Below are 25,913 nucleotides of genomic sequence, written 5' to 3' on the forward strand. Positions count from 1 at the left end.
TTTTTATTTAACAATAGTGCACATGAAAATAAAATTACATCAGATTTGCCCTGATCTGGGTCATTAGTTGTCACTGCTTTCATCTCAGCTCTTTTATTTGAAATCTGTGTTTCTCCTGTTAAATCATGTTATTGAATTTAATTTGTGAAAATAATCAAAAGACAAACAAAAAAACAAACAGAAACACTTACCACTGGCAGCTGCACTGCATAGTGAACAGAGCCGGCAGGGTGACAAGTTCCGGCTTCAAATGTCAGAGAAAAACAAAAACCATCACTCAGTTTGTTGTAAGGCTGACGTGTGAGTTTGGGCATCTACAGTTGTTACTTTTTCAGGGTTGAAGTGTTAAACACATATAACTGATATATTTAATATATATTCAGTACCTAACAAAACTGCGTAATATTGCATATCACTAAATGTTGAATAATTGAAACCACAGTTCAAGTGTCTGTCTGCACATGTTCATTTTAACCTGTATGTCTGTGTGTGTGTGTGTGTGTGTGTGTGTGTGTGTGTGTGTGTGTGCGTGTGTGCGTGTACCTTGGCAGTTTGGGAAGCCATAGGAGCCGTGTGCACAGCTGTCACACCTCAGTCCCACCACGTTGGGCAGACACACACACTGTCCCGTCACCTGGTCACAGCTGGAGTAGCGAGAGCCGTCTGCAGAACACTGACAGGCTGCGACACACACATCGTCAACTCCAGTTATTCTCCTGTTTACTCACTGATTGATGTTTAATGTGTTGATATTTTTACTGATATATTCTGGCTACTTTCTGAAGCCTCTGTGGTGAATTCACCTCCAAATTATATCACAATATACAATATTATGTAATAATTACATTCTTATATATTGTATCTTTTTTTGTTTCAGTTGTTTGTTTTTTTTAATCATAAATAATTATATTATTTCATTTTTATTCATGTTTCAAGTTTTTTCAGTTTTTTATAATATAATTACATTATTGTATTTTAGAACTTTTTTTTCCCGATATTATGAAAAATATCGCATATGGCAGGAAATATCGTGATTGGCCCAAGCCTACTAAGTAAAGTACTTAAAGTACAGTAAATATACTTAGTTACATTCCATCAGTTCTGTCAATAAGCATCACGTATCAGCACCAAAAGCAGCTTTATAAATGATACAAAGTTAAGGTTTCCATTATTTCTTTTTTCTACAGGTATTTGAGGCACGATTAGTTCAGCGACTTACGTGTGCAGCTAGGGTAACCATAGTAACCAGGAGCGCACTGGTCACACGATGCTCCGCTGTAATTGGGCCGGCAGTGGCAGTGACCTGAAGCAGTGCAGCTGGCGTCGAGTGAGGTGCGAGGATCACAGGAGCAGACTGAGAACAACAACAACAGGTCAAAGACGGTGTCATCAGGTCGATGTCTGGGTTTTAGGAATGTTTCAGGAGCATATTCATTACAATAGCATGATATTTGAATTGCAAAATAGCTAATAAGTGCTAGACATCCTCGTGATGAGCTGGATGGCTTCCTGTTGGAATTAATTTACCAATTTCATTGTTTTGGACGTAATGGATGAAATTGTAATAATACAAAGAGTCCTTTCAGGGGAGTATGTGTCAGTATTTATTCACAGTTTTGCAGCTGTTCCTTTTATAATGACTATGTACTGGGAAAAATTCATTTTGAGCCAGTGATACCAAATGTGGCGCCTACACCAGCATCACCTCACGGCTGAGAGCTTTTCTTGGGGGCCTGGTGTTCGACCTTTCTGAAAATATCAACCGCTCCATCAATGTTTTTACAATTAATTTTGAAGCTGTGATTTTACATTAGTCTGCATTTAATTGCACTTGTTCGGGAAATATTTTGCTGAATTCTCTCACCACACCCATATTTCAGAGCAGTATAATCTCCTGTCCTTACAATATGTGTCACAGCTTTAACATGTCATTCATTCGGACAAGGCTTTAAGAATCATAAAATTTAACAAGGCAATATAACACTTCATAAGAAGGTGTGTAAAGTTAAGTGTTACCAGGTGTGTCTCTCCATGTGTGCAGTCCAACGGGATATTAAAGTTTCTCTCTTCATTACAGTAAGCGGGGGTTCAGCAGTAACAGATGCATGAAATATGATTTTCTCTGCAGGTGTGTGTGTGTGTGTGTGTTTGTGTGTGTACCTTGACAGTTGGGGTAGGAGTGGAATCCAGATCTGCACTGTTCACATCGAGGCCCCTGAAACTCCGGTTTGCACAGACAGCGACCAGACGCATCGCAGACCTCAGGGAGAGAGCCAACTGGACTGCAACCACACACTGGAGAGAGGGAGGGGGACACACACTCATCAAATATTGGATCCTACAGATATCTGCTCATTTCTATGCAAACATGACATTTCAATGTTTTAACGTTCAGTTTTTGTTCAAACTTTCAGATATGAGCTGATTCAAATTTATGATCATCAGTTGATGGACGTATCAGTTGTTAAAATTTCAAGTAATAAATACTGACTGTTGAAATATAGTATATACATACTGGATACACGATCACCGGAGGAATATATTTTTATATATGTATACAGCGAGGAAGATGAGCTGCAGGTGACTCACGTTGGCAGAGTGGGTAGTTGAAGTAGCCAGGTGCACACTGGTCGCACTGGTAACCCTGGAAACCGCTCCGACACACACTGTGACCGGTCACCAAGTCACATGACCCGTCCAGACAGCCGGGACCTGAGCACTGACAGGCTGGATGGACACACACACACACACACACACACACACACACACACACACAGACACAGACACAGAGACAGACACACACACACACACACACACACACACACACACACACACACACACACACACACACAGACACAGACACAGAGACAGACACACACACACACACACACACACACACACACACACACACACACACACACACACGTCTTTACTAGCCCCACTGACTGAAGGTGTAAAAGTGAAACTATTTACACTAACACATCTTGGTGGAATGCTGTTTACTCAGGAGTGTGTGTGTGTGTGTGTGCGTGTGCGTGTGTGTGTGTGTGTGGTACCTCCTGGGTGGCAAACTAACAGGATAAATAAACAAACTGATAAATAAAGTGCCTGGAATTTCTGGCTCCATTTGTGTATTTGTATTTTTGTCTGAGATTGTGAGTGTGTATGTGTATGTGGGTGTGTGTGTGTGTGTGTGTGTGTGTGTGTGTGTGTGTGTGTGTGTGTGTGTGTGTGTGTGAGAGTGTGTGTCTGTGTCAAACAAATGGTCCACAATCCTTAACACTCAACACTAAAATAGCTGTAAATTCTGCAGCAGCTGAGTCGAACAAACTATTATAATGTTTTGATGGTTGCAATTGGCAACGAGACAATAAAGTGAGTCAGATTTCATCAGGAGAGAAGTACGTTATATAAAGACGTTTAAAAAATATTGTTGTAATATAAAAAATTTAGTTATAGACTAAAGTATTAATTGGTTAATTGAGATAATAATTTATCAATAATGAAAATAATCATTAGTTGCAGCCCTCATATATTTTTCTATCCATCTCTCACCCTGACAGTTGAGTCCATAGAAACCTGGAGCACAGGTGTCACAGTGGTCTCCAGTGAAACCTGGTTTACAGACGCAGGTTCGAGTCCGGGGGTCCGGCCTGCACGAGTTATCCACAGTCCCAGCTGCACTGCACTCACAGTCTGCAGAGAGAAGTCACGTAGTCAGTCATGTTTCTTTCCTCTAAAGTCAATTCATGTTTGATATGAAAAACATGTCTGTTTGAGGTCGGACTGAACAGTGTCCTGGTCCATCTTATCAAATTCCACTCAAACTGCAAAACTCCCGTCTGACGTCAACCCAAAACATCAGCAGCTCAACAGGTGAGAGGAAGCATGGGAAAATGCAGATATGAGCGACATTGGATGAAACACTGTGGTCAACTCTTTTGTTTTGTTCTTTTTAGCTTTTTAAAATGTTGAGTATTTATATATTTATTAAATAAATATATATTTATTTAGCTGTACTTCATTTTCATGTTTTGTTTTACTTTTTTAATGTATTATTGGTTTCACAACAGTTCAAGTCTTTCTAACTAATTTACTTATAGATAGCATTTATTGTAAACACACTGCAGTAATTTAGGTAAGGGATGAGAGAACAACACACACAGGTATGAAAGAAATAACATCTTCAGCCTCACAGCTCAGAACAGAGAGACTAAAGTAAAGATCTTACTGATGATTTCTCCTGCCGGCTTCGCCTCGCCATTGTTGTTGTTGGTGGGATAGGTGGGGATGGCTGGTGGAGAGAGAGAGAGTCAGATTAGAAGACAGGAAATAAGTCAGACTTTTTATTGCTTGCACCCTGTTTAAGCTCAGTCTCCTCAGGTACTGAAATCAAAGCCCAGTCGGTTCCTCTGAGGTGCTTCTGCCGCTGTAACTCACGGTAACAGTCGGGGAAGTTGATGAACCCGTTGGAGCAGGAGTCACAGTTCTCCCCGGTGTAATTTGGTTTGCAGAAACAGCGACCGGTCAGATCCTCACACGTGCCGTCTGTAAACTCTGACTGACAGTCACAGGCTGCAGGGAGGCGAAGGGAAGAGCAAAGACACGAATATAAATAAATAAGTAAAAGATTGATGTTTTATCTCCGTCCCAGAGTGAGATTTCATGTCCATTCGATCGTGTTATCCGAGGGAGGACTGTGACTCACGCGAGCAGGCCAGTGGGGAGTCGATGGTGTGGTCAGGTGACCTGTAGTAGGTGGGGATGCAGCGCTCACAGTTGACTCCGGTGGTGTGATGCTGGAGAAGGAGAAGTTTAAAGTTACCTCATCGTGACCGGAATCAGTAACAAAAGTCAGTAACGTACTCTGATCAGTTTCACACTGCTGATCACTGCTGTTAGTTACCTGACAGTTGAGGCAGACTCCGCCTCCTCGGTGGTGCCCGTGGACGTCGATGCTGCCTCTCCTCTGATCCACCTCAGCGTCGTAGTAACAGTCAAACGAATGACGGTGACAGTTACAGGCTGTCGAACACAAAACACAGTCAGTAGAATTTAAAACATCTGGAGCAAGAACAAAAAAAATCAAATAACATAAACTAATAACAATCAAACTAAATTAGTCTGAGTTGACACTGAGCTAACTCTGCTAGACTCTTGTCTTTCAAAAATTGAAGTGGTTCATTGTTAAAACGCAGTATCTTTGTTTCTAAATAGGATTTTAATGACAAATGTTGCATTATTGAATTGCATTGCACTATTATTGAATTGTGATATTATTCATATTTTCACAAAGATTTAAATAATTTCTCTCTGAGAAGTATGTTTTTCTTGTTTCATTAACAAATAAATAAGAGACATCATTAACTAAATAGTATCCAACCTTTTGCAACTTTTTAACAAGCAGATGAATAAAAAAAAAAAACACAACACAAATACACAGTTGCACAACAAAACACACACACACACACACACACACACACACACACACACACACACACACACACACCTCTCTCTCTGAAACAACAGTGTAAACATTCACCTGGGAGGTAAAAACTGCTGCGAGCCAAGAGACAAGAAGCAGGAAAAAGAGAATAAAGAGGAGGAAGATAAAGTAAGAAACGAGACAAGGAAACAAAACATCAGTAAGAAAAGGAGACCGACCAGTTAGTTACACACTCAGTCACTAATAAGCAAAGTAGTAGACGCTGATTCAAACGCTGTAGTATTTTGTACGTGACATCTGAAACACCCTCAGACATGAGGCTCCGTCTGCTCTGTGAAGTCGCTTCAATCTGCTTCCTGCGGCAGCTGCGAGATTACACACTGTACTGAGGATCACATTCACCACGTTTCAAAACTAATCAAAAAAGACTGAAATGAGAGGAGCTGTAATTAACGCAAACCACACACGCTTCATCATTTCTTTAAGAGACGTATGATGAAAGTCAGTTATCAGACACTGGAGTCTGAAGTAGAGATGAGACTGTTTCAAAGACTGTGATCAAAGCCTGCTGCCTCTGTCAGGGTGGATTCAGTCATTGCTCTTTGTGGTGCAGCGAGAACTAGTTTTAGAAGATGTTCATTCAAAAAGTAGAGAAAAAAACCACATGAGACGATGTTTGTATGTGTATTACTGTATATACTAAAGGTACTAAAGCTCCTACTAATGAAATTACCCATTCACCCATCAGGCCTATCCCAGCATGCACTGCACAAGAGGTAACAGGAACAGGTTGCCAGTTTATTGTTGAGTTAAAAAACATACAAAAAGGTTTTTTTTCTTGTTCTTTAAACTGTAAATGTCACCTTATTTATTTAATTAAATATTTAACTAATGATAGAAAATGTAAAGGGGAGATTGGAATATGAGATGGTACACTGCCCTGAATCAATTATATTCCATCTGTAAACTAACTGTTTAGATACACGTGTTTTTTTTTGTTGGGTTTATTTTGCTGTAAGGCATCTGGTTTGTCTCTGCTTCAACATATAATCAACTGTACTTCAGTCTTACTTTTTACAACCATCCATACTGTTGTCATAAACTTTTTTTTTTATGAAAGCAGATGTTCAAATGTTCATTTGGAGGTTTCTGTATGGGAAGGATGAACTAAGGAGAAGAAGCTGAAGCTCACTTGCTGAAAAAGCCTGGATCAGTCTTTCCTCTTCACACAGACTCAGTGAAACCCTGGTGGAGTTTTTCACTCTTATCTGCCCCTCCGCGCCTGAGAGGTGCCGGCTGAATAAACCAGCACTCCTTATCCTGGAGCTCTGACTCCAGTCTGATAGTACTGAGTGTTTTTCTCAGACCTGAGCAACTCTGCAGTTTTTTTTCTTGAAAATAACCAAAAAAAAAAAGTTTTTTAACAGCTTTCCAGTGCAGTGAGTCAGTCAGTGATTAGTAAACTAGACCAGAATAAGTTGCATGTGAGCAGAGACAGAGTCCTGCCCTCAGAGCTACACCACATTATATATTTTCTCATAGACAGTTTCTTCCCTCAATCTCAGTCTAACCGCCTCTCTCTGCCTATAGTTGGCTAGAGAGCTTAGGTTTGGAAGAAGATTTTAGATCTAGGCATTAAAATACAGGTTGCATGTTAAATTCCAGCAGCTCATGCTGCACTTTCAAAAACTGCACCAGTTTAAAAAGAACGCTCTAAATCAAAGCAGCAGAGTCAGACACCTAGAGACCTATATTTCCACTAACGAAACTCAACTGTGTCTTTCCTTAGACTGTCTTCCTCCTCAGCTCCAGTTTGTAATTCAGGCTTTTTGTCAAAACTCTCGGGGCTGAAACCGAGATATTTGTCAAACTTTGGAAAGCTCCCCCTGAGCTACAGAAGACATTATACAATGTTCCCACAGGCTGAGCGCTACGTCTTGAGATGTCATGCGTACAATTTTAACAAAATTCATAAATAATGACTTTGTAAAGCTTTACCCTCTTCACATTGACTGAATAAACAATCTAATCTGTGTTACAACTGGGCCAGAAAAAACTTAATACACACACTTTGATTTTTAGTGTGAACAGAGTCTCACTAAGCAGAAGCTGAATATTGAAAACAACCTTGTAACCGAAACTGCATCTCCCTCTCTCCTTTTTCCCCTCTCGCTTTTGTTCATATCACGTTGACCTTTACTGACCCCCTTTGCTATTGTGACACACGTGTTGTTCCTTGTTAAATATAACTGCAGCTTTGATAACAGACGACTCTCACATGTAAATATAACCAGCAATCCGATAACGACAAGTTCACCCGACAGACTCAAACACAGAAGATCAAAGCTCTCATCTGATAACCTGGATGAAATCAAAGTCGACGATACGTCAGTCATCCATGTTTAGGACTTAAGTTTACTGAATTTATACTGTACTGAACATCAATGAATCATTCCTAAAAATCCACTTTGTGTATTTTGGACATAAAATAGTTAAAATCAAACTTGATCTACAAACTGATAGTTACTGCATCTAGAAAGTAAAGGGACATCATAAGTTTTTAATAAATCTCAATTTAACATGACATATTTTTGAATGAGTTAAAAAAAATAAGCATTAATAATCTACTGATCAACATTAGAGCCAAGAGGTGTTGGTAACACGTTTATCCACCACCAGCACTGTCTGAATGTGCTCTGCACCAGCACGAGGAAGATCTGTCAAAGTTAAACAACAGCAGCTCACGAGTCTCTGCAGCTTCATGAATTAAAGCTGAACTAGTTCTGTGGAACCAACACATGAACGAAAGCACATTCCTCTCAACGGACCAGTGATTTGTGTGTGTGTGTGTGTGTGTGTGTGTGTGTGTGTGTGTGTGTGTGTGTGCAGCCTGAGTACTTCTACATATGCTTATGAATGTCATATGTATATCATCATCTTCACAACTCACGTTCACACTCATTGGCGCTGTAGGTCGTGGCTGGTTTCCATGGTATCTGGTTGTATCCGGGGCAACACTGGCCACAAGACACGCCACAGGTGTTGTGCTGACAGTCGCACTGTAACCTGTAAACAACAACAACAAGGACAGCATGAGAAAACGACAAAGGATGCCGTGACACCAAACAGTCAAAGTTTGATTTTGACTTTTACCTCTAAATGTAACTAAATGTAAAAAAAACACACAAAAACACACACACACACACACACACACACACACACACACACACACACACACACACACACAAACTGTGCAGACACACAGCAGACAGACAAAAGGCTGTGGTATGTACCTATCTCAGCTGATTGTGTTTTGGGTAAAACATTATTTGAACTTTTCTCAAAAGTTCACATTCTTCCACCTCTGAAAGAAAGAAAGAAAGAAAGAAGTGGAAATAGACCCCCCCCCCAATAATGAAAGAGTTAATCTTTGTCCTCCATCGACAGCAGCTGACTGCTTCACCCGGGCCTTTAATCGGATTAGTCTGTGAACCTGCAGCCTGCAGAGTGAGGCCAAAACACAGCAGGGAGGGAGAGAAACCCTGAGTCCTCTTCACCGCTCAGGCAGAGACAAACACCGACGACTGGAGTCACGAGAAAGAGAAGGAAAAAATATATATCTCCGCACAAATTTGACTCCTGTCCTTTTACAGATAATTTGACTCCAAACCTTAAACAGGTATTTTCTAAGCAAAGGTCACATGACTCAAGTGAACAATGAACCTTTTTTTATTATGTTTTTCACATTTGTGTTAAAGACTCCTGAAAAGGAGAAATCTGAATGAAGCAGCTGTAGGGAGAAAACAACTGGATGTGATCTTTGAAAGACCAAAGGTGATCCCCTAAATATTGATTATGATTCTACTTTTTCCTGTTGTGATTAAGTGAATCAAGAATCAATCAAGGTCCCATATTTTACACTTTGCCTATGTTGTATCTGAAGTGTTGATCCATAAGAATACATATTTGTGGTTTTAAGAGGAGGGAACTCTGAGCCTCTCTTCTGATTGGCCGACTGTTTTCTGATCGAGAGCGAATAAAAATATAGAAGATTTCAGGTAAAGACTCAGAGGAACCAAATCCTAGGGTGGGTCCAGATGGGTGGGGCTTGGAGCATGGCTGAAGGCAGTGACTGCTTTGTTGTGACATCACAAAGTTTCTGAAGTCCCGACGGTTTGTTTTAAGACTCTTTAAGACTCTTTTCTGAATACAGGCTGTGTGCATTTCTCTGTGAACTGAGCGCTTTGATACTTTCACAGTATTATGACAGAAGCTAGAACTGCTTTATATTTAAAAAGACATGAACATCTACCTTTATACTACATGAAGACCTTTAAACCCTCTATTTGTGTCCCACATCTCTTTTTCTGCCTCTTAGAACATCTTCATAGATTCAAATATGGATGTGTTGCAGGTATTGTTGTTTTCCAGAATAAACAATTATTTAAAGAGTAACATCACACCACCTGAAAGTCTTGTTTGTGCTCTTTGTGTACTCCAGGAGCCTGTGACATCACTGTTGGGTGGGGATACAGGTACAACACATACGCTCCTGACCACCCAGCAGTGATGCTGACTGTGGTTTAACCAGAGGAGGCGGCAGCTCTTCAGTCTGGTGTGAAGTTACTCTTTAAAGTTAAGGAATATTTGCATTGAAGAGACAGGATGGATTATATTACTGTGGTTTTGAGTTGTGTAGAACTAGAAAGAGTCTGTTTCAATACGCACTGTAGAGCTCTAACAGTTTATCTGCTGACTGGTTAATTAAGTCCATGAAACATCAGAAAATAGTGTTCTTAAGATCAAAGATGATCAAAACACAAAGATATTCAATTTACTCATATAAAACTGAGAAAAGATGGAAATCTTAATATTTTGTGAGGCTAAAAACAGAATTTTCTTTGACAATTTTACATTAAAATTACTTTGAAGATCATTCAATCATCAAAACATGTCAGTTCCACATAAAATACAGACTTAAAACGGCCTGATCACCGATAAATAACATGGACAAACTGTCAGCAGATGAGTGAGCAGCGCTCTCTTTTAATGAAACACTAAAATCAAACCCGTCCTGTACCTGTGATGCACCACTCTCTGGGCCGACCTTCATTCTTACTTCAGGTTTTCAAATTAGATAAAACATGGCAGCTGTTTTGGAAACTGAGGGGAGAGATAAGACACAGGTGCAGGGTCAGGCTTGTTTTGTCTGCAATGACCAGTCTAAGTAGCTCTCGTGTTTTTGGAGTTGGAGTTTTGAGTTTGTGTTCATTCAATTCTGGTCAAAAAGCTTAATAACAGATGGTTTCAAAATAAGTTTCTATTTGAATAGTATTTGAATTGTTTAAATTGTCCGAAGACTTTTGGAGGCTGCTGTACTGTGGGGAGGTGTGTTGCGTGCTGATAACATGTCTGTGTATTGTGTTTCCACAGGCTGATTGTGTTTCCAGCTTTCACCTTCACTATCAGATCCATTCATTCTGTCACTCTCTCTCTCTCATACACACACACACACACACACACACACACACACACACACACACACACACACACACACACACACACACACACACACACACACACACACACACACACACAGAGTTTATTTCACACGCTCCCTGATGCATCTCTTTCCTTCTTGGCGATCAGCTGCGTTCAAGCATTTTAGGAAATGACTTTCAATGGAGCTTTTCCACCCGAAATTCACTACTTCCTGGTTTCAGTCACCAGCAGCTTCCTGACTGAAGCATATAGAACTTTTTCATTACTTACAGGACTATTCAGCTAAATTCAATTATTCTGTTTACTTAAAATCCATAATTGTTTGACATTATTAAAGCACAATTGTTTTTCCACTTTACAACAGTTGAGTGATGTGGTTTCATTCCTCTTATTTACTCAGAAAACATTGTTTTAAAGAGGCAGATTTTACCTCATGTAAGGTAAAAAAAAAAAGAAAAGCATATTTATTTGTTTATTTTTTAGGTGTCCTCTCATCTGATTGTGTCTTATGGGAAAATATCTAACATCTACACGCCTTTTTACTTTACTTACTCTTACTTACTCTTACTGTCTCTTTCCTGGATGCAGAGACGATAGTGATTCTTCTATCAGTGTTTGAGTCTGTGTCCTGCAGACACTGTGCAGGGCAGAGTTCGGCCTCAGACGCGCTGTCAGGTGTGTGTTTGAACTAAAGCAGGAATCTGTTCAAATTCAGCTCAACCTCATGTCGTGTGTGTGTGTGTGTGTGTGTGTGTGTGTGTGTGTGTGTGTGTGTGTGTGTGTGTGTGTGTGTGTGTGTCTGTCTGTCAGGGTTTGGAGCAGACAGATGTGGAGGACTATGTGTTTGTAATATCTCTGAAGGCCCCAAAGTTATGGAGAGAAGACGTGTGCATACTTTCACATCATCTGCTTGCATGCATATTCTCGCACGCAAAAACACACACACATACACCATTGTTTATGGCCATTGTTTCATGTGATTGTATGAATACTTATTTTCTTACATGCTGCTTGTGCTTAAGCTCAAACTGTGCACAGTTCAGATGAAATAAGAAGCACTGTTGCCAAAGCGACAAACTGTTTTATTTGTCTGACATTAATGCCGCCAATCTGCTGACAAATTCTTACACACTGCAGAACGAGCTCGACTGACGGATAAAATATCTCCCAAAACACAATTATGTGTAATTTGACCATGTCTAATACACAGTGAGGTGTTTTAATGATTCTAATTGTTGGGTTCAGATTTCCTACGTTACGTGTGTTTTGACCTCTCTCTGTGCGAGTTGAGGAACATGTTTCCACTGCAGAAAGTGTTTATACTGCCATGATAATGTATGGCGGTTTAAAAGAGTGTGTCTGTAGGCTGATGATGAGTAGACCACAGAGTACAGTCAAACTAAGTATGAACTGTACTTCCTGGATGAGGATCATCTCTGGAGTCTGGTTTCTCTCCCTTTTTGTGGGATTACAGGGATTTCAGATGATAAATAATCACATTGATATTTATCTCTTGAAAACAAATTGACCACTGATGGAATTAATTCTGTCTTCACTGTGCTGTATATGCTTCTAATGCATGCACACTGAACGTGTTTACACTGTAGATGTCATGTTAACAACACACCAGAGGTTTTATATGATGAGTAGCAGGTTCATATTTACAGTGGGATTGATTTACAGCAGGCGCACACCAGCATTAAAACGTTAGATAGATATATACAATATGATTAATGCAGTCACTGATGATTTTACCTGGCCAAACATATAGATCATATATAGATAAATTAGAGGAGTAACAATGAGGGTTCAAGGTTCAAAGTTTTGATAAAGTTAGAAAACTAAATAAAAAAAATCTTAAAGAAGGGTTATAAACAAATAAGTAACCAGAGTTTTTGCACATTTTCTGCCTAATTAGACGAATGTTGGGAATCATGTTCAGACGTCATGTTGTTGCCATCTGGCTGCTTGGTGACGGTTTGTTCTGTTCGGGACCATTTGGCTTCACTTTTCTGCATCACCTCCAGTTCAGGATCAGAGCTCCGAGAGGTGAGGCTACATCTGGGTTAACCATTAGCACAGCTGGTGTTTGTGTGTGTGTATGTGTGTGTGTGTGTGTATTCAAGTATAATTGAGTCTGATCCTGGATGTGTGGAACTATGAATCCTGGGAGGGTTTAAGACGAAACAGACTTTTCCTATGGGTGTCACTGAGGTGTCGGGACAATAACTAAAGAACAGGAGGAAGGAACTGTGGAGAAAGAGTCAATTTTGGATTCTGAATGTTTGGAAGGTGTGGGTAAACTTTTAGTAACCGAACAGTTGAACCTGACACTAATGATGTTTTTTTGCCCCAGTATTAAACGGTAGGCAAACACAGGAACAGCTGAGCCTCAGCTCAACAGCTCAGAGGAGAGTGAGATCAAAATTAGTTACATGTTTAAATTTTACCGATACCTTTAGTTTAATTATATATGGCATTCATGGCATCTTGGCATAAGCAGAACAATACCCTCTATGTTTGTATGTTCATGACTGTAATGATGATGTGGGGCTAAGATCTGCCTGAGGACATTTTAGCACAAACGTTCAGTTTAAGTGAATTATAGCTGTAAATGATCGTGATGCTATTCTATGACTTATGTACTGATGTATGTGCTAATTATATGTATTAAAAATGCACTAATCTACTAATCTTCTGAATGTGCCTGAAATCAATATAGGCAAGGCTACAGATTTTAGTCAAGTGATTTATAACACTTTAAAGTTCATAACACTAAGATTAGCATCAGTGTCGGCTTAATTAACATGTTAACAAAACAACAATAGCTGAGTATAGTTATGAGCAGCCACTATAAACATGGTTATATGAGGCTTCTAATCAGTTTTGGGCAAATTACATATATTCAGTTATTCATTACATAAGACTCATTAAAAAGTATGTACATAGTTTTACTAATTACTAACAGAAATAGTGATTAGTTACAATACTTTCATTACTCAGCGCAGCTTTTGGATTTAACAGGAGAAGCTGTGGCGTTAATGATCACAAGGAGGTTTCTGCTGACCATCAACAACCACCTTAGTCCTGCATGAGTGTGCAGGAGTCACATCTCTCCTCCTTTAGTAGCGGTTTACCTCCATCCAAACCTCCAGCTCCTGCATCAAGCTAACATGCATCAGACCAGCATCTACACCGGACGCACCAGTGTAATTACTGAATTTCAATTTGTAATCCCAACACTGCTGTTACTGACACGAAGTAATGTGTCGCTGCACAACACTGCTCCAGCAATCAACCTCCTATACTGAGACAGAATAAAGAGGAACTGAGAGAAGCAGAAAGCTGAAGAGGAGAGAGATGGGAGGAAGCTTGTTAATAGATGTTGACATTTCAACCTGTTCTCCCTCTGCGAGCTGTTCACCATCAGCTACGATCCAGACATATTTCACCGAAAGCTAACGCGGCGCTGAAGGTTGCGTGAGCCTGCAGCTTCATCAGGGAGAGAGAAATTAAAGACTTGGCTGGATTTCACCTTCAGATACATCTGTTTGGCTTTGACGAAGAATAGACTGAGCTTCAGGAGACAGACAGTGTTTCACTTGTGACTCATCTGGGTAAATAACAGAATGATTAACCTGAACGGAAAAAGCAATCGCTGTGAGGTGAATCCTTTCAAACTATTTAAAGTGCTCTTCAAATATAATCCCTGCTTTGTAACTGGAATTTAAACAGTTACAGTTGTGATAATGAAGTGGATATAAATCTGTGATTTAGAGGGAATTTTGGTATTTTAAACAGTCAGAGGAATGTAGATTGATCTGTTCTAATCTGGTTTGTACGTATAAAGGTTGAAAATCATAATGTTTGAGTCAGGCAGTTAGTGTTAGAGCTGCATACATGTAATACAGACGTGTTTCATGCGTGCAGGTGTTTGATTGATGGGAACTCGGGATGAGGAATTCAAATAAATCCCTCCTGACCTCATCAAGCGTTTGGAGATACAGTGTCTGGTTTGTATCAGAGAGGAGGAATGTGGAGCTGCGAGATCGTGCTTCATCTGAAAACTCACATCAACCCCTGGATCCTGTTTAACACTGTTGTTACATCCAGCAGGTATGCTGACCGCAGGTCTGCGTTTGAAGGCAGCGGCAGGTGACTGAACGCTTCGATCTGCAGCTGCACGGCTAATATCGTAATGACTGAAGGAAACAGTTCGCAGTTTAAACGCGACGAAACACAGACTGCATTATGGTGGAGAGAGAGCTGGGCAGCCCGACTCAAGGTGAAGAACAGTTTCTTAACTTTGCAATTTGCATAAAACATCCTCCGAGTCAAATTACTGTATTTAATTTCAATAAATTTCAGTGTCAAAATTACCGGTTTAAGCAAAGCAGATGTTAGTTTTAGGTTTTCTCTACACATCTGGTTGAAGTTGAAGACCCACACTTCATGTGAATCAGTTTGAGGAACATCTTCTCCAATGTGCAGATTGTCTTTGTTGTATATGATCATAAACTGATTATCTTTGGGTTTGGGTCAAAACAAAATAGAGACAATAATCATTTATAGTAGCCCTAAAACAAAAAAACAAAAAAATCGGGAATAACTACTCAATTTTTCTAACAACAATGCTATTTTTTCTCATCTTACATATGTTTCTACAACCTCTTGAGAGATCCTGACTGCAGGTTAACAACCACAGACAGAGCCACACCTGTGTCTCTGTATCTACTGTCAATCAAATCACAGCTTTACTGTCTCCTGCAGAATGTGGGGGTCACAGTGTGAACACCTCCCAGCAGCAGCAGCAGACTTCCCTCCACTGTACATCATCCTATCTATCCCTCCCCCGTCTCCCGCCCTCCCCCCTCTAAAATCCTATACAGCAAAATTCCCAAATCAGTCATGAGCAACAACATGGAAACAGCTACATCACCGACAAGTCTGTACCAGTGTGTGTGTGTGTGTGTGTGTGTGTGTGTGTGTACACATACATGCACATAGAAAAAGACAGACAGAACAAATAGGCGAACATGGGGTTGCTCATGCCTGTATGTGTGTGTGTGTGTGTGTGTGTGTGTGTGTGTGTGTGTGTGCCTCATGGCGGATTTTAGTAATGATGGCTTATTGTAAAATCCTCCAGTCTCCAGGTGCTATAGTTACTCACACACACATACACGAATAAAGTACACACACATGCTTATGTACACATACAATCCACATACAGCACACAGTCACAGCTGCACACATTCACACATATCATTAAATTAATCACACACTGTCCACTTCCACTTTTCACAAGAGACCTACACTTATCTGGAAATCACACACACACACCCACAGCACAGTATATGAACATGTATTAAAACAAGCTCCATCTTGTTTTTCTTGCCTCCACAATAAAAACTACATAAAGAACAGGAAGTTTGTTTGTATGAAAGTTACAATCAAAAACTTCTCCGCCTCTGGATGTTTTCTCTCCCATGCAACTGCATTAACACACTGAGAAAAACAACTACTACTGTTCCTCTTCCTCTGCACATCATTCTCCTCTGTCAGTTACTGACTCCTTTTCTCTTGCTCTGATGCTGATGTTATGTTTTATTACTCACATATACCGCCAAGCTTCGACTGCTGTAGTACATGCAGGCTAACTGCTGAGCTAATCACAATTTTCCCACAGCTTCACTCACTGCTCTCAGATACACAATCGCCTTCAATCGGGTCGACCAGGTCACACAATCAGGAGAGCTAATCATGTGGCTTTGGTCCAATGTGTCAAGTTTGTTTTGTTTGCTCAGGTCATGTTGGGTGGATGTTTCTCTTTCAGGAATGAATCAGTTAATCTTGTTAGGAAGTTGTCTGTGCAGGCAGAAAAAATAAGAACTACTAATGTTGATGAATTGGCATTTTAAATGTGTATGAAAAAACTGATTCTGGCTTTTATCCTACATTTTACTGACAACAGGACGAGAGAGATGAGAGTCTGCATTTGTTCTGACTCGACTTGGTTTGTGATCTGCTTGAGATTTGACACTAACAGCATGAATCTGACCTGATCTACGACCTGCAGACTCACAAACTGACTTTAGACTTGTTCCTGAAGACAAGAATCTCCAGAAAAAAAAGGCTTTTATTTAATAAATGATGCTGCAGATTAGTGCTTCATTTCAATGTATATCTATTTTGCCCTCATTATCTCCTTTGTTCTGTCATGTGGCTTATGTGTTTAAACAAATCCCTCAGTTGCATTACAGGTATGCAGGTATGTTTACCTGACACTTGCAGCAAATGAAACCGCAGCAAAGAATAATGCTTCAGATCAAAGTCACAGCTCGGGGATAAGAGATTACTGACGTGTTTTTTTGCAGAGTTGTAGACGTCTCTGAGTCAGAGTACTCACAGTAATAACATAAATCATTTTTTATAACGGGCTGTGTTTAGCAGTTCAGTGGAACCACACACACACGCACGCACCTACATGAATCTAGTCACAACAATGTTGTTTTGCCACGTCTGTGAATCATGACAGTGCAGTCTGATTTCCCTTATATGTGTGTGTGTGTGTGTGTGTGTGTGTGTGTGTGTGTGTGTGAGAGACGTTCACAGGTCTTTTGAAGGTTTTCTTACTTGTAGGGGTCGTTGAGGTCCTTGGCGTTGCAGGCCTCGGCGTGGCCGTTACACACACAGCGTCCTCCGATACTGATGTCTTTGATACTGTAGTAATACTGTAGAAAAACAACAATGCACAACTTCAGTTAGTACCATCAGTGTATTGTGATATTTAATGTGTTATTTAAAGAAGATATTACTGCGGCGAGTTAGATGAGATGATAGATACCACTCTCATGCCTGTATGGTCAATATGAAGCCGGAGCCAGGAGACGGTTAGCTTAGCTTAGCTTAGCATAGCATAGCATAAAGACTACTACAGCTAGCCTGGCTCTGTCCAAATAGTTAATAACAATAATAATAAAGTTTATATATATAGCACTTATCAAAATCATTTGCCTGAATGTGTACGAATATATATACTGGATATATTTTTTCTACTGATCCAGCTCTAATAATGTGGTGTCTGGGGTTTAAATATTTTCCTCATTTAAACCTCATATCTTCACAAAAGTGTTAAAACAGGGAGACACTGCACATAATATACATGTGATATTGTAAAAAACTTTTCTTTGTTCTTAGTTAGAGCTTTTTAAAGTAATTTAAAGAAGGAAATCAGGAGTTAAAGAATGTCAGATATTTCAAATACTGAATATTAAATCAGAAAATGAAAGCCAGGAATATCCAATCAGAGTTTACATTCATGATTTCCTTTAAGGTCTTGCTGTCAATCATTTTGGGAGAATATGATGATGATCAACACATTAGTGCTGAATCATCAGTTCCTTCTTACCCTGCGGGTGACTGTGGGGTCGCGGAGCGCCTTGCCCATCAGGTGTCCCAGCAGCGTGTTGGTTCTCAGGAAGCGCAGCCTGATGTTAGTGGCCTTGGTGAACTCCCTCAGCACCGGTGAGTAGGAGAAGTTCATCGCCCCGGGACGACCGTTCACCAAGGACACCACGACCTGAGAGAGAGAGAGAGAGAGAGAGAGAGAAAGAGAGAGAGAGAGATAGGGACAGAGAGAGAAAGAGAGAGAGAGAGATAGGGAGAGAGAGAGAGAGATAGGGACAGAGAGAGTGAGAGAGAGGAGGACAAAGGCTTTATCAGCTATCAGAAATATAAACATCACAGCCTGGGAAAGTCTAGTGAGCATCAGGGGATGATATCAACCGAATCAAGCACAAATATTCACAAAATGATATCACAGCACAGAATGACTCTGCACTGCATGAATTAAGGGTTGTTTTAACTATTGGTACATATCCTCTTTCAGTAGCAGCTTTATTTCTACATAAAATTTTTAAAAAATTGCATTTCAGCTACATGAAGCAGTTTCACATTAATATTTAATAATAAAAAATGAAAATAAAAAAAAGACAAAAATATCAGACAAAAGCTTCGGCAGCTCTTTTAAATGGACGTGTTGAAGTTATTTAGTTCCTAATTCCACAAAATAATCCAGGAAGCAGTGAAACAGTGACTGTTTCCATTAATGAGCATTCTGATCAGTTGCTGATCATCTCCCTATCAATCGACTAATTGATTAATGGAACAAACCTCTCCATTTTCCAGCGGGACTATACGAGAGTATTCGGTGGTGCAGGCAATGTCGTCATCGTTGTTGATTCTCTCGATGGTACTCTGTCCAAAACGCTCAATGCAGTCTCTCTTTGAGGCTACACACACACACACACACACACACCACACACACACACACACACACACACACACACACACACACACACACGAACAGAGAAAGGGGGAGAAAAGAAAGAAAAGCTTATAATCAGTTAAAACCACAGACTGGGAAACGCGATCATCCCTTCATGTTTAACTTCAGTGTGAACCACCCTGTGGTATTTTAATGATGTGTCTCACTGTGATAATTAGAGGAGGGTCTGGGTTTGGTGGAGGTCTGTTTTTTACCCAGCAGTCCTCTTTAAACACACCTCAGTTGGAGCTTCACAACAGCTGGAATACACAACCATTGGCTGCCACTAACTGCACTAACACTGACTCCATCCCAACCCCAATATTATTGATCCAACAATTAAGTTTTTATACATGAATGAATCATTTAGGCAATAAAACTACAAATCACATATTACTAAATTATAAAAACCAAAGATATCAGTTATCAAGGACATAAAAAAGGGAAAAAGCAAAGAAAGATCCTCTACCTGTGGAGCAGGTTTGAGGTCAAGGGTCAGAGATCAGTAATAATTTAAGTTCATCTCAAGAAGATGATGTGATGAGGCTTTATTTGCCTTTTACAATTCATTAAACTGTAAAAACATGTTTCATGTTTCGGCTTGTTTCATTCACATTGTTGCTTCATAAAGACACAGAGAACATCTCAGTTTATCTCAGATTTGTCCTTGACACAGAAAACGGGACAAAGACAAGGAGTGAAGGGAAGATGTCAGGTCCAGCCCTCGGGAGAGTGTGAGTGTGAGTCTGTTCCAGCTGCAGACGTTCATACTGAAACTGTCAAATAGCTCTGAGATTTACAGCTGTGAGGCCGACGCTAATTTACTCTCATCTATCTCCTGTCCTCCCTCCGACTGTAGAGTTCAGCTTGCCGCTCAGCAATATGACAGTATTGTATGAAGTGCAGTTACTTTTCTCATCATGCTGAAAGAGGGGAGGAAAAGACAGGAGCTGATCCCAGGTAGCCAGTCGAGGTAAACCAAATGAAGACCAAATGTGAGCCGGTGCTGGGCCATATTTTCCTGATTTTGGGGGTAGAAGCGAAGTTAGGTTTCTGGCACAACGTCACCTACTTCCAAGGTGCATGGAGAAACACTCCAGAAACACACAGTAAACAGAAGAACTTTATTAGACCAACGTGTTTAGACTTGTGGCCTTCATCACAAGTAAAGGGTGGTTCTTAAAATTGTACCACTACTAGTTGTACTACTACAAATTCTTTATAGAGGCCCCACAGGCAGATATGTATGACTGTATATGTATGCAGACTTGGACTGATTCAGGCTGAAAATCAGCTGCAGTTATCATCAGCTGTCGAACATCATCAGTCCATGGCTTGTCATTAGTGTGTACATCAGAGAGGCCAAATTTGGGCCGCTTTCGGGCCAAGAAATTGCAGCTCGAATAGCTGATTTTTTTTCATCACCAGCACCCGCAGCACACGCAGTAAAACATTTTTTCAACAAGCTGCCATAACTTGCGAAGACTTTCCCTGCAGAACTGTCAATCATCCTCCCAGATGTCATCACCTGAAACTATATTTTTCTTTTACGTAGAGTTGTATTTCTCCCGGTGTTTACTTTATCTTTTAACTTTTACGTAGAGGAAATTTCAGGATCTGCCGTGACTCACAGGCTCCTTGATCTGATGTGGAGAACATTAAACAAAACAGACACCGAGTCCCTGTGAGTATATCAGTATATATGTTTGCAGTAATGTATCTGACAGCAGTCTGAGAACAAGCTGACCTGGACTGTGAGTTTAAGAGTGAAGTTAAACAACTTCCCATCAAAGAATTTTGGTTAAAGTCAATCAAACCGTTTTATATATATATGCCTGTGCCACCTTGGACACCTGGAGCAGCTTTCAATAATGATAATTAACCCCATGTCATTATACCCCCCCCCCCCCCCCACCCCACCACCACCACCACACACACACACACACACACACACACACAGACCCAAACCCACGCTGACTCCCTTCTCTTTACTCATATATTCTTCAAGCTGCAACCTGTTGGCAGACATGCCTGGAATTCCCCCTCCAGCCCACCTGGAGTGACAGCTGCCATAGCCAATCAGCTGGCAGCTCTGTGATGTAATGATCTCCCGCCTCTGACCCGACCAACAAACCAATCAACCAATCAGCCGCCTGCCTTCGGGGCTGCCGTTTAACTCTGAGATTAGAGGGGGAATTAAAGCGAACCCTGGGGGAGGTTGAGGAAAGCATGAAGTGATGTTGATGGAGTCTGTCATGGTTTGGTCCTAATAACATGCAAGTAGTGTATAGGTGAACATGTATATGCGCGCTTGTACTCACAGGCGAAGTACTGCCAGGGTTGGTAGGTCTGACCGAAGTCGATGGATCTCTCCAGAACCCAGAGATCCGGACGGGGAGAGTTGGCGAACTTTATCAGCACGTAGGCGACGTGGAAGAGCTGCAGAGAAACACAGAGGAGGAAATTCACTTAAAACACTCAAATATTCACTTTGTTTGGATTGGTGGATTGGTTAACGTACATTCAGCCAAGAGAAAAGGCCAAAAACTAAAAGAAAAGAAAGGAAAGGGAATTACAAAAAGGAACGTAAGGCAGGAAAGGAAGGAAAGGAAAGAACAAGAAAAGGTAAGGTTGGAAAGGAAGGGATCAAAAAGGAAATTAAAGAAAATGAATAAAGGAATATAAAGGAGTAAAGCGAGAAGATAAGAAGGGAAAAGAAAGGATAGCATAGGGCAGGATATGAAAAAAAGAAATACGATAGGAAAAAAGGTTAGGAAAACAAAGGAAATTGGAGGAAAGGGAAAAAGGAATGTAAAGGGTTAAAGAGAACAAAAAAGAAAAACAAAGAAAAACAAAAAAATATTGGTAGGATTGAGAAAAATGTAAAGGAGAAAAAAAGAGAAACAAAAGGAGACCATCACACAATTATAGTGAAAAAGGGAAACGCGAGCTGCCAACCTCTAATAAAACCAATCGACCTTTGCGCTGACCCGAACAGCTGACCTGTGAAACGTGTCCTCTCTGAGGAGCCGTCACGTCAAAACCAACTACAGTACGTCTGATCTATTACGTCCTGTTACATGTAATGTTACGAGTTCATGTCAGAAAAGCTCCTGATTCCTGACACTAATGAGCACCAGATGCTCCCTCAACACACTCTCTTGAGTTTCAGCCCGGCTGCAGTCTCTTTTCTTTCACTTGTCATCCCTCACTCATTTCCTGAAAGGCCCTGAAGCCGGTTAGCCGGCGATGACAAACCGTTCTCATGGGGTAGAGAGCGGCTCAGCTGAACTGTTTTGTCTGTCGGACCTTGAAATCTCTCCCCGGCTGAAACAGGACACACTGAGATAACACGACGACGCACATAATAACATTATAGCAAATCACAATCACCTCCTCTGTGTGTGTGTGTGCGTGTGTGTGTGTGTGTGTTGTACAAAGAGGCAGTGTTGACAGCTCAGTATAAGTGAAGTATGTGATGATTTATGCTGCAAATAAATCTGCTATAAAGCTGAAAGAAATGCAATTTGTCACATGATTCCAAAATATTGTATAATACTGATCCCAAGACACCTCACTATAACTTTTCATTATTCATGAAGGCAGGTTTCATTACAGAGCAACAGGAGAGAGTGGAGTATGTTCAGGGTCACATCTCTACAGTTCTTCTTCTGTTACTTTGTCACTTTGATGTTTATCTTAAAATGTGGTCAGTAAATCATCCAAGTTACAATTACAAACAAACACAATCTACTTGAAGTCATAACACACAAATCACTGTTGCTCTTGTTCATAATGAATACGTCATTAAAGCATCCACAGGAAACACACTAAAGAATGTGAAGTGCGTCTGTATGTGTCGGAGTAAAAACCAACCAACTTGTCTTTCTGCCTGTGTTACAACAAGCTCAAGGTTTTTGTCTTTGTTGCACCAAGAGCACACACACACATATACACACACACACACACACACACACACACACACACACAACACACACTAGCTCTTTGATCATCCATCATTGCAGTTCGGCCTGTGATCTCCAGACTTCCTCCTTCTGACATGCAGCTCTGTCTGTCAGAGCTGGTGACAAAACACACACACGCACGCACGTACACACGTACACACATACACACACACACCTAAACAACTAGTGCTACTCCATCACTGTGGAATGCCAACAGCGTGTGCGTGTGTGTCGGTGTACTTCAGGCTGATGAATGAGAGGAGGAGGATGATGGAGGGAGGATGGGAGAGGAAGAGAGGAACATGTCAGTTTTTGTCTGTTGACAGAACTCAACTTCCTCATTCATCCATCTCCTGTCCAACCTTTCAAACTTTCTTTCTGCTAAAACTACAACTTAAAACATTGTCAGTGGGACAATATCCATAAAAATCTAATATTCTTATATTCACTTTAACTTTATTTTTGACGTCTGTCCAGATAAAGGAAGAGGATTCTCCTAAAGTCTTAACCAAACATACTGTGTGTACAAGCATATCTGTGTGTGTGTGTGTGTGTGTGTGTGTGTGTGTGTGTGTGTGTGTGTGTGAGAGAGATCTGAAGGACAGGAAACAGAAAGTGAGGCCTCCACACGTCCCTCAGGGCCAAAGATATTGAAAGAAAAATCCAGGAGCATTCCTCTGATTCCAGGGTGAAAGACTGACCTTAAGTTAAGAGTAGACGTTTCTAACTGGAAACACACGACAGCAGCTAATAAAACGAGTATAAAGCTGAATGAAAATACTCCCTCAGCATTGTGATATAGCTTCGATCATTAAAAGGCAATGATCCACTTTGCATACACTTACACTTTATTTAGTATTTTTGGCCACTTGTTTACACTTCAGATTCCAGCCAGAGCTCCCGTCCATCCAATCGCATTCAAGAATGAACTTCAGCCAAAACTCATTCTGAAACTCGCCATGTTCACAGATGTATGAAATCACGATTGGGCATCAAACAGCAGGAAGCTTTGTGACATGAGGCAACTGGTTTTAATGGGAAACAGAGCTGAAATGTTTAAGTTTTAGTTTAAGTCACATTTCAAGCAACAGTGGCAAACATTTCTTAATCTCAGTTTCTCCAATGAGAGTATTTGCTGTTTTTTTCAGTTTTATATCATTGGACATTGAACATCTATTCGGGTTTTTTTGTTGATTAGACAAAACAAGACGTGTGAAGACGTCACTTTGGGTTTTATTCACTATTTTCTGACATTTAGCAGCATAAATGGTTGATTGAGAAGAGATTAATCTTCTGCTTTTGGTTTGGTTTTATTTTGAAATAAATATTCAAAAAGAGAAAAAGAGACAAAATCATGGATTCAACACAACATGAAACATCAAAAATAAAGTAGAGACAATAAAAATGATAATTAAAATAAACATAATCATAAGTCGCAGCCCTGACGGGAAATGTAGTGTTAAATGTCTAGAATCACAGGCATGAGTATACCCACTAGTGCCAGATACATGTGATTGGTCACCATGGCGACCTGTAACTTTTCAGCTAAAAAACCTGAAGCTAAAAAGTAGCTGTGTTTTGATTTTAAAAGTTCAGTACAACATTATGTGAAGCTGCAAACAGTGAACTGATGAAAACTGGCACAAAACACAAACACAAAATGGAGTAAAATGCACAAATAACCCACAGCCGTCTGTCTCCAGCTCTCAGTGGGAGCCAGTCTGTTGCCTGGTATAAACTCACACTCACATACACACACACACACAGTAACACACGTTCAACAAAAGGTTTCGCTGACCCCCCTTTTTATTCTGCAACTCGCACACACACACCCCCCTCCATAGGATTTATGGATTAGTAGCGGCCTCCCAGGTCAGCCTCCCTGAATTGCCTGCAGACCCATCAATCAAACCGCCGTTACCATGGCAACGGGCAGCCAGCAACAGGTCAGAATAAGGGGAGAGACAAACAAACACAAGATGTTGGAAGAAAGAGGCAGAGAGGAGACAAAGACAGAAACTGGAAAGTCACCTCGGACACAGGTGGAAAAAGACAAGAAGAAACTAGAAATCTTTAAAAAGCTTTACATGCTCTTAATTAAAGTTATGAGTCAGATCTGAGGCAGCTTTTCTCTCTCATCACTCACACTTCAAAGCTCGGCACAGAACTCCAGCCATCACAGACCTCGAATGAGCACTTTATCTCATACAAACAGACGGACACTGCTAAAAGTGCACTTAGTGGACCGAAGGCAGACACGAGCTCTACTTCATCACGCAACCTGGCAAGGACACGGCTCTGAACAAGTGTGGCGCGTCGAGCTCCACCTGTCGCCTAAAGAATGACAGGTGGAGCAGAGGTTCAGACCCACGACGATTTATGATGTGTGATGACAGGAGAGGAGGGCGGAAAAGAGGAGGATGAATGGAAGCAGAGAAGCTACAGGTGAGGTAGAGTGACCCAGGGTCAAATGTTTCTACTGCATTTTTACTATGTTAGGTACACGGGACTGCATTTAGCCTATGTTCATTTACTGTACTGGAGAACTGATACACATTGATGGCAAATAATGTTACTGGCTGCCGTCCATTCAAATGATCCACAAGCTTTTAAGTGGAAATTTCCTATAGCTCCATGTTTTTAAATGTCTTACTTTTATTTTCAATTAGTTTTC

General features: G+C 40.6%; 1 protein-coding gene across 2 annotated transcripts in view; it reads right to left on the minus strand.

Moving 5' to 3' along the window:
* Positions 1-25,913, minus strand: part of lama5 (laminin, alpha 5) — an 88,501-nt gene that overhangs the window by 33,211 nt on the left and 29,377 nt on the right. For both annotated transcript variants that reach the window (XM_056385504.1, XM_056385503.1), the window contains exons 3-17: positions 21,596-21,713; positions 19,121-19,239; positions 18,357-18,527; positions 17,582-17,679; positions 8,397-8,512; positions 4,907-5,025; positions 4,709-4,799; positions 4,441-4,575; positions 4,232-4,294; positions 3,556-3,696; positions 2,590-2,727; positions 2,161-2,295; positions 1,220-1,354; positions 544-681; positions 192-244 (exon numbers count right to left, since the gene is read on the minus strand). In XM_056385504.1, the coding sequence (XP_056241479.1) occupies positions 192-244; positions 544-681; positions 1,220-1,354; positions 2,161-2,295; positions 2,590-2,727; positions 3,556-3,696; positions 4,232-4,294; positions 4,441-4,575; positions 4,709-4,799; positions 4,907-5,025; positions 8,397-8,512; positions 17,582-17,679; positions 18,357-18,527; positions 19,121-19,239; positions 21,596-21,713 (1,770 nt within the window). The remainder of the gene's footprint in view (positions 1-191; positions 245-543; positions 682-1,219; positions 1,355-2,160; positions 2,296-2,589; positions 2,728-3,555; positions 3,697-4,231; positions 4,295-4,440; positions 4,576-4,708; positions 4,800-4,906; positions 5,026-8,396; positions 8,513-17,581; positions 17,680-18,356; positions 18,528-19,120; positions 19,240-21,595; positions 21,714-25,913) is intronic.

This window comes from Seriola aureovittata, chromosome 9, assembly GCF_021018895.1.
Source record: "Seriola aureovittata isolate HTS-2021-v1 ecotype China chromosome 9, ASM2101889v1, whole genome shotgun sequence".
Classification (NCBI taxonomy): Eukaryota; Metazoa; Chordata; class Actinopteri; order Carangiformes; family Carangidae; genus Seriola; species Seriola aureovittata.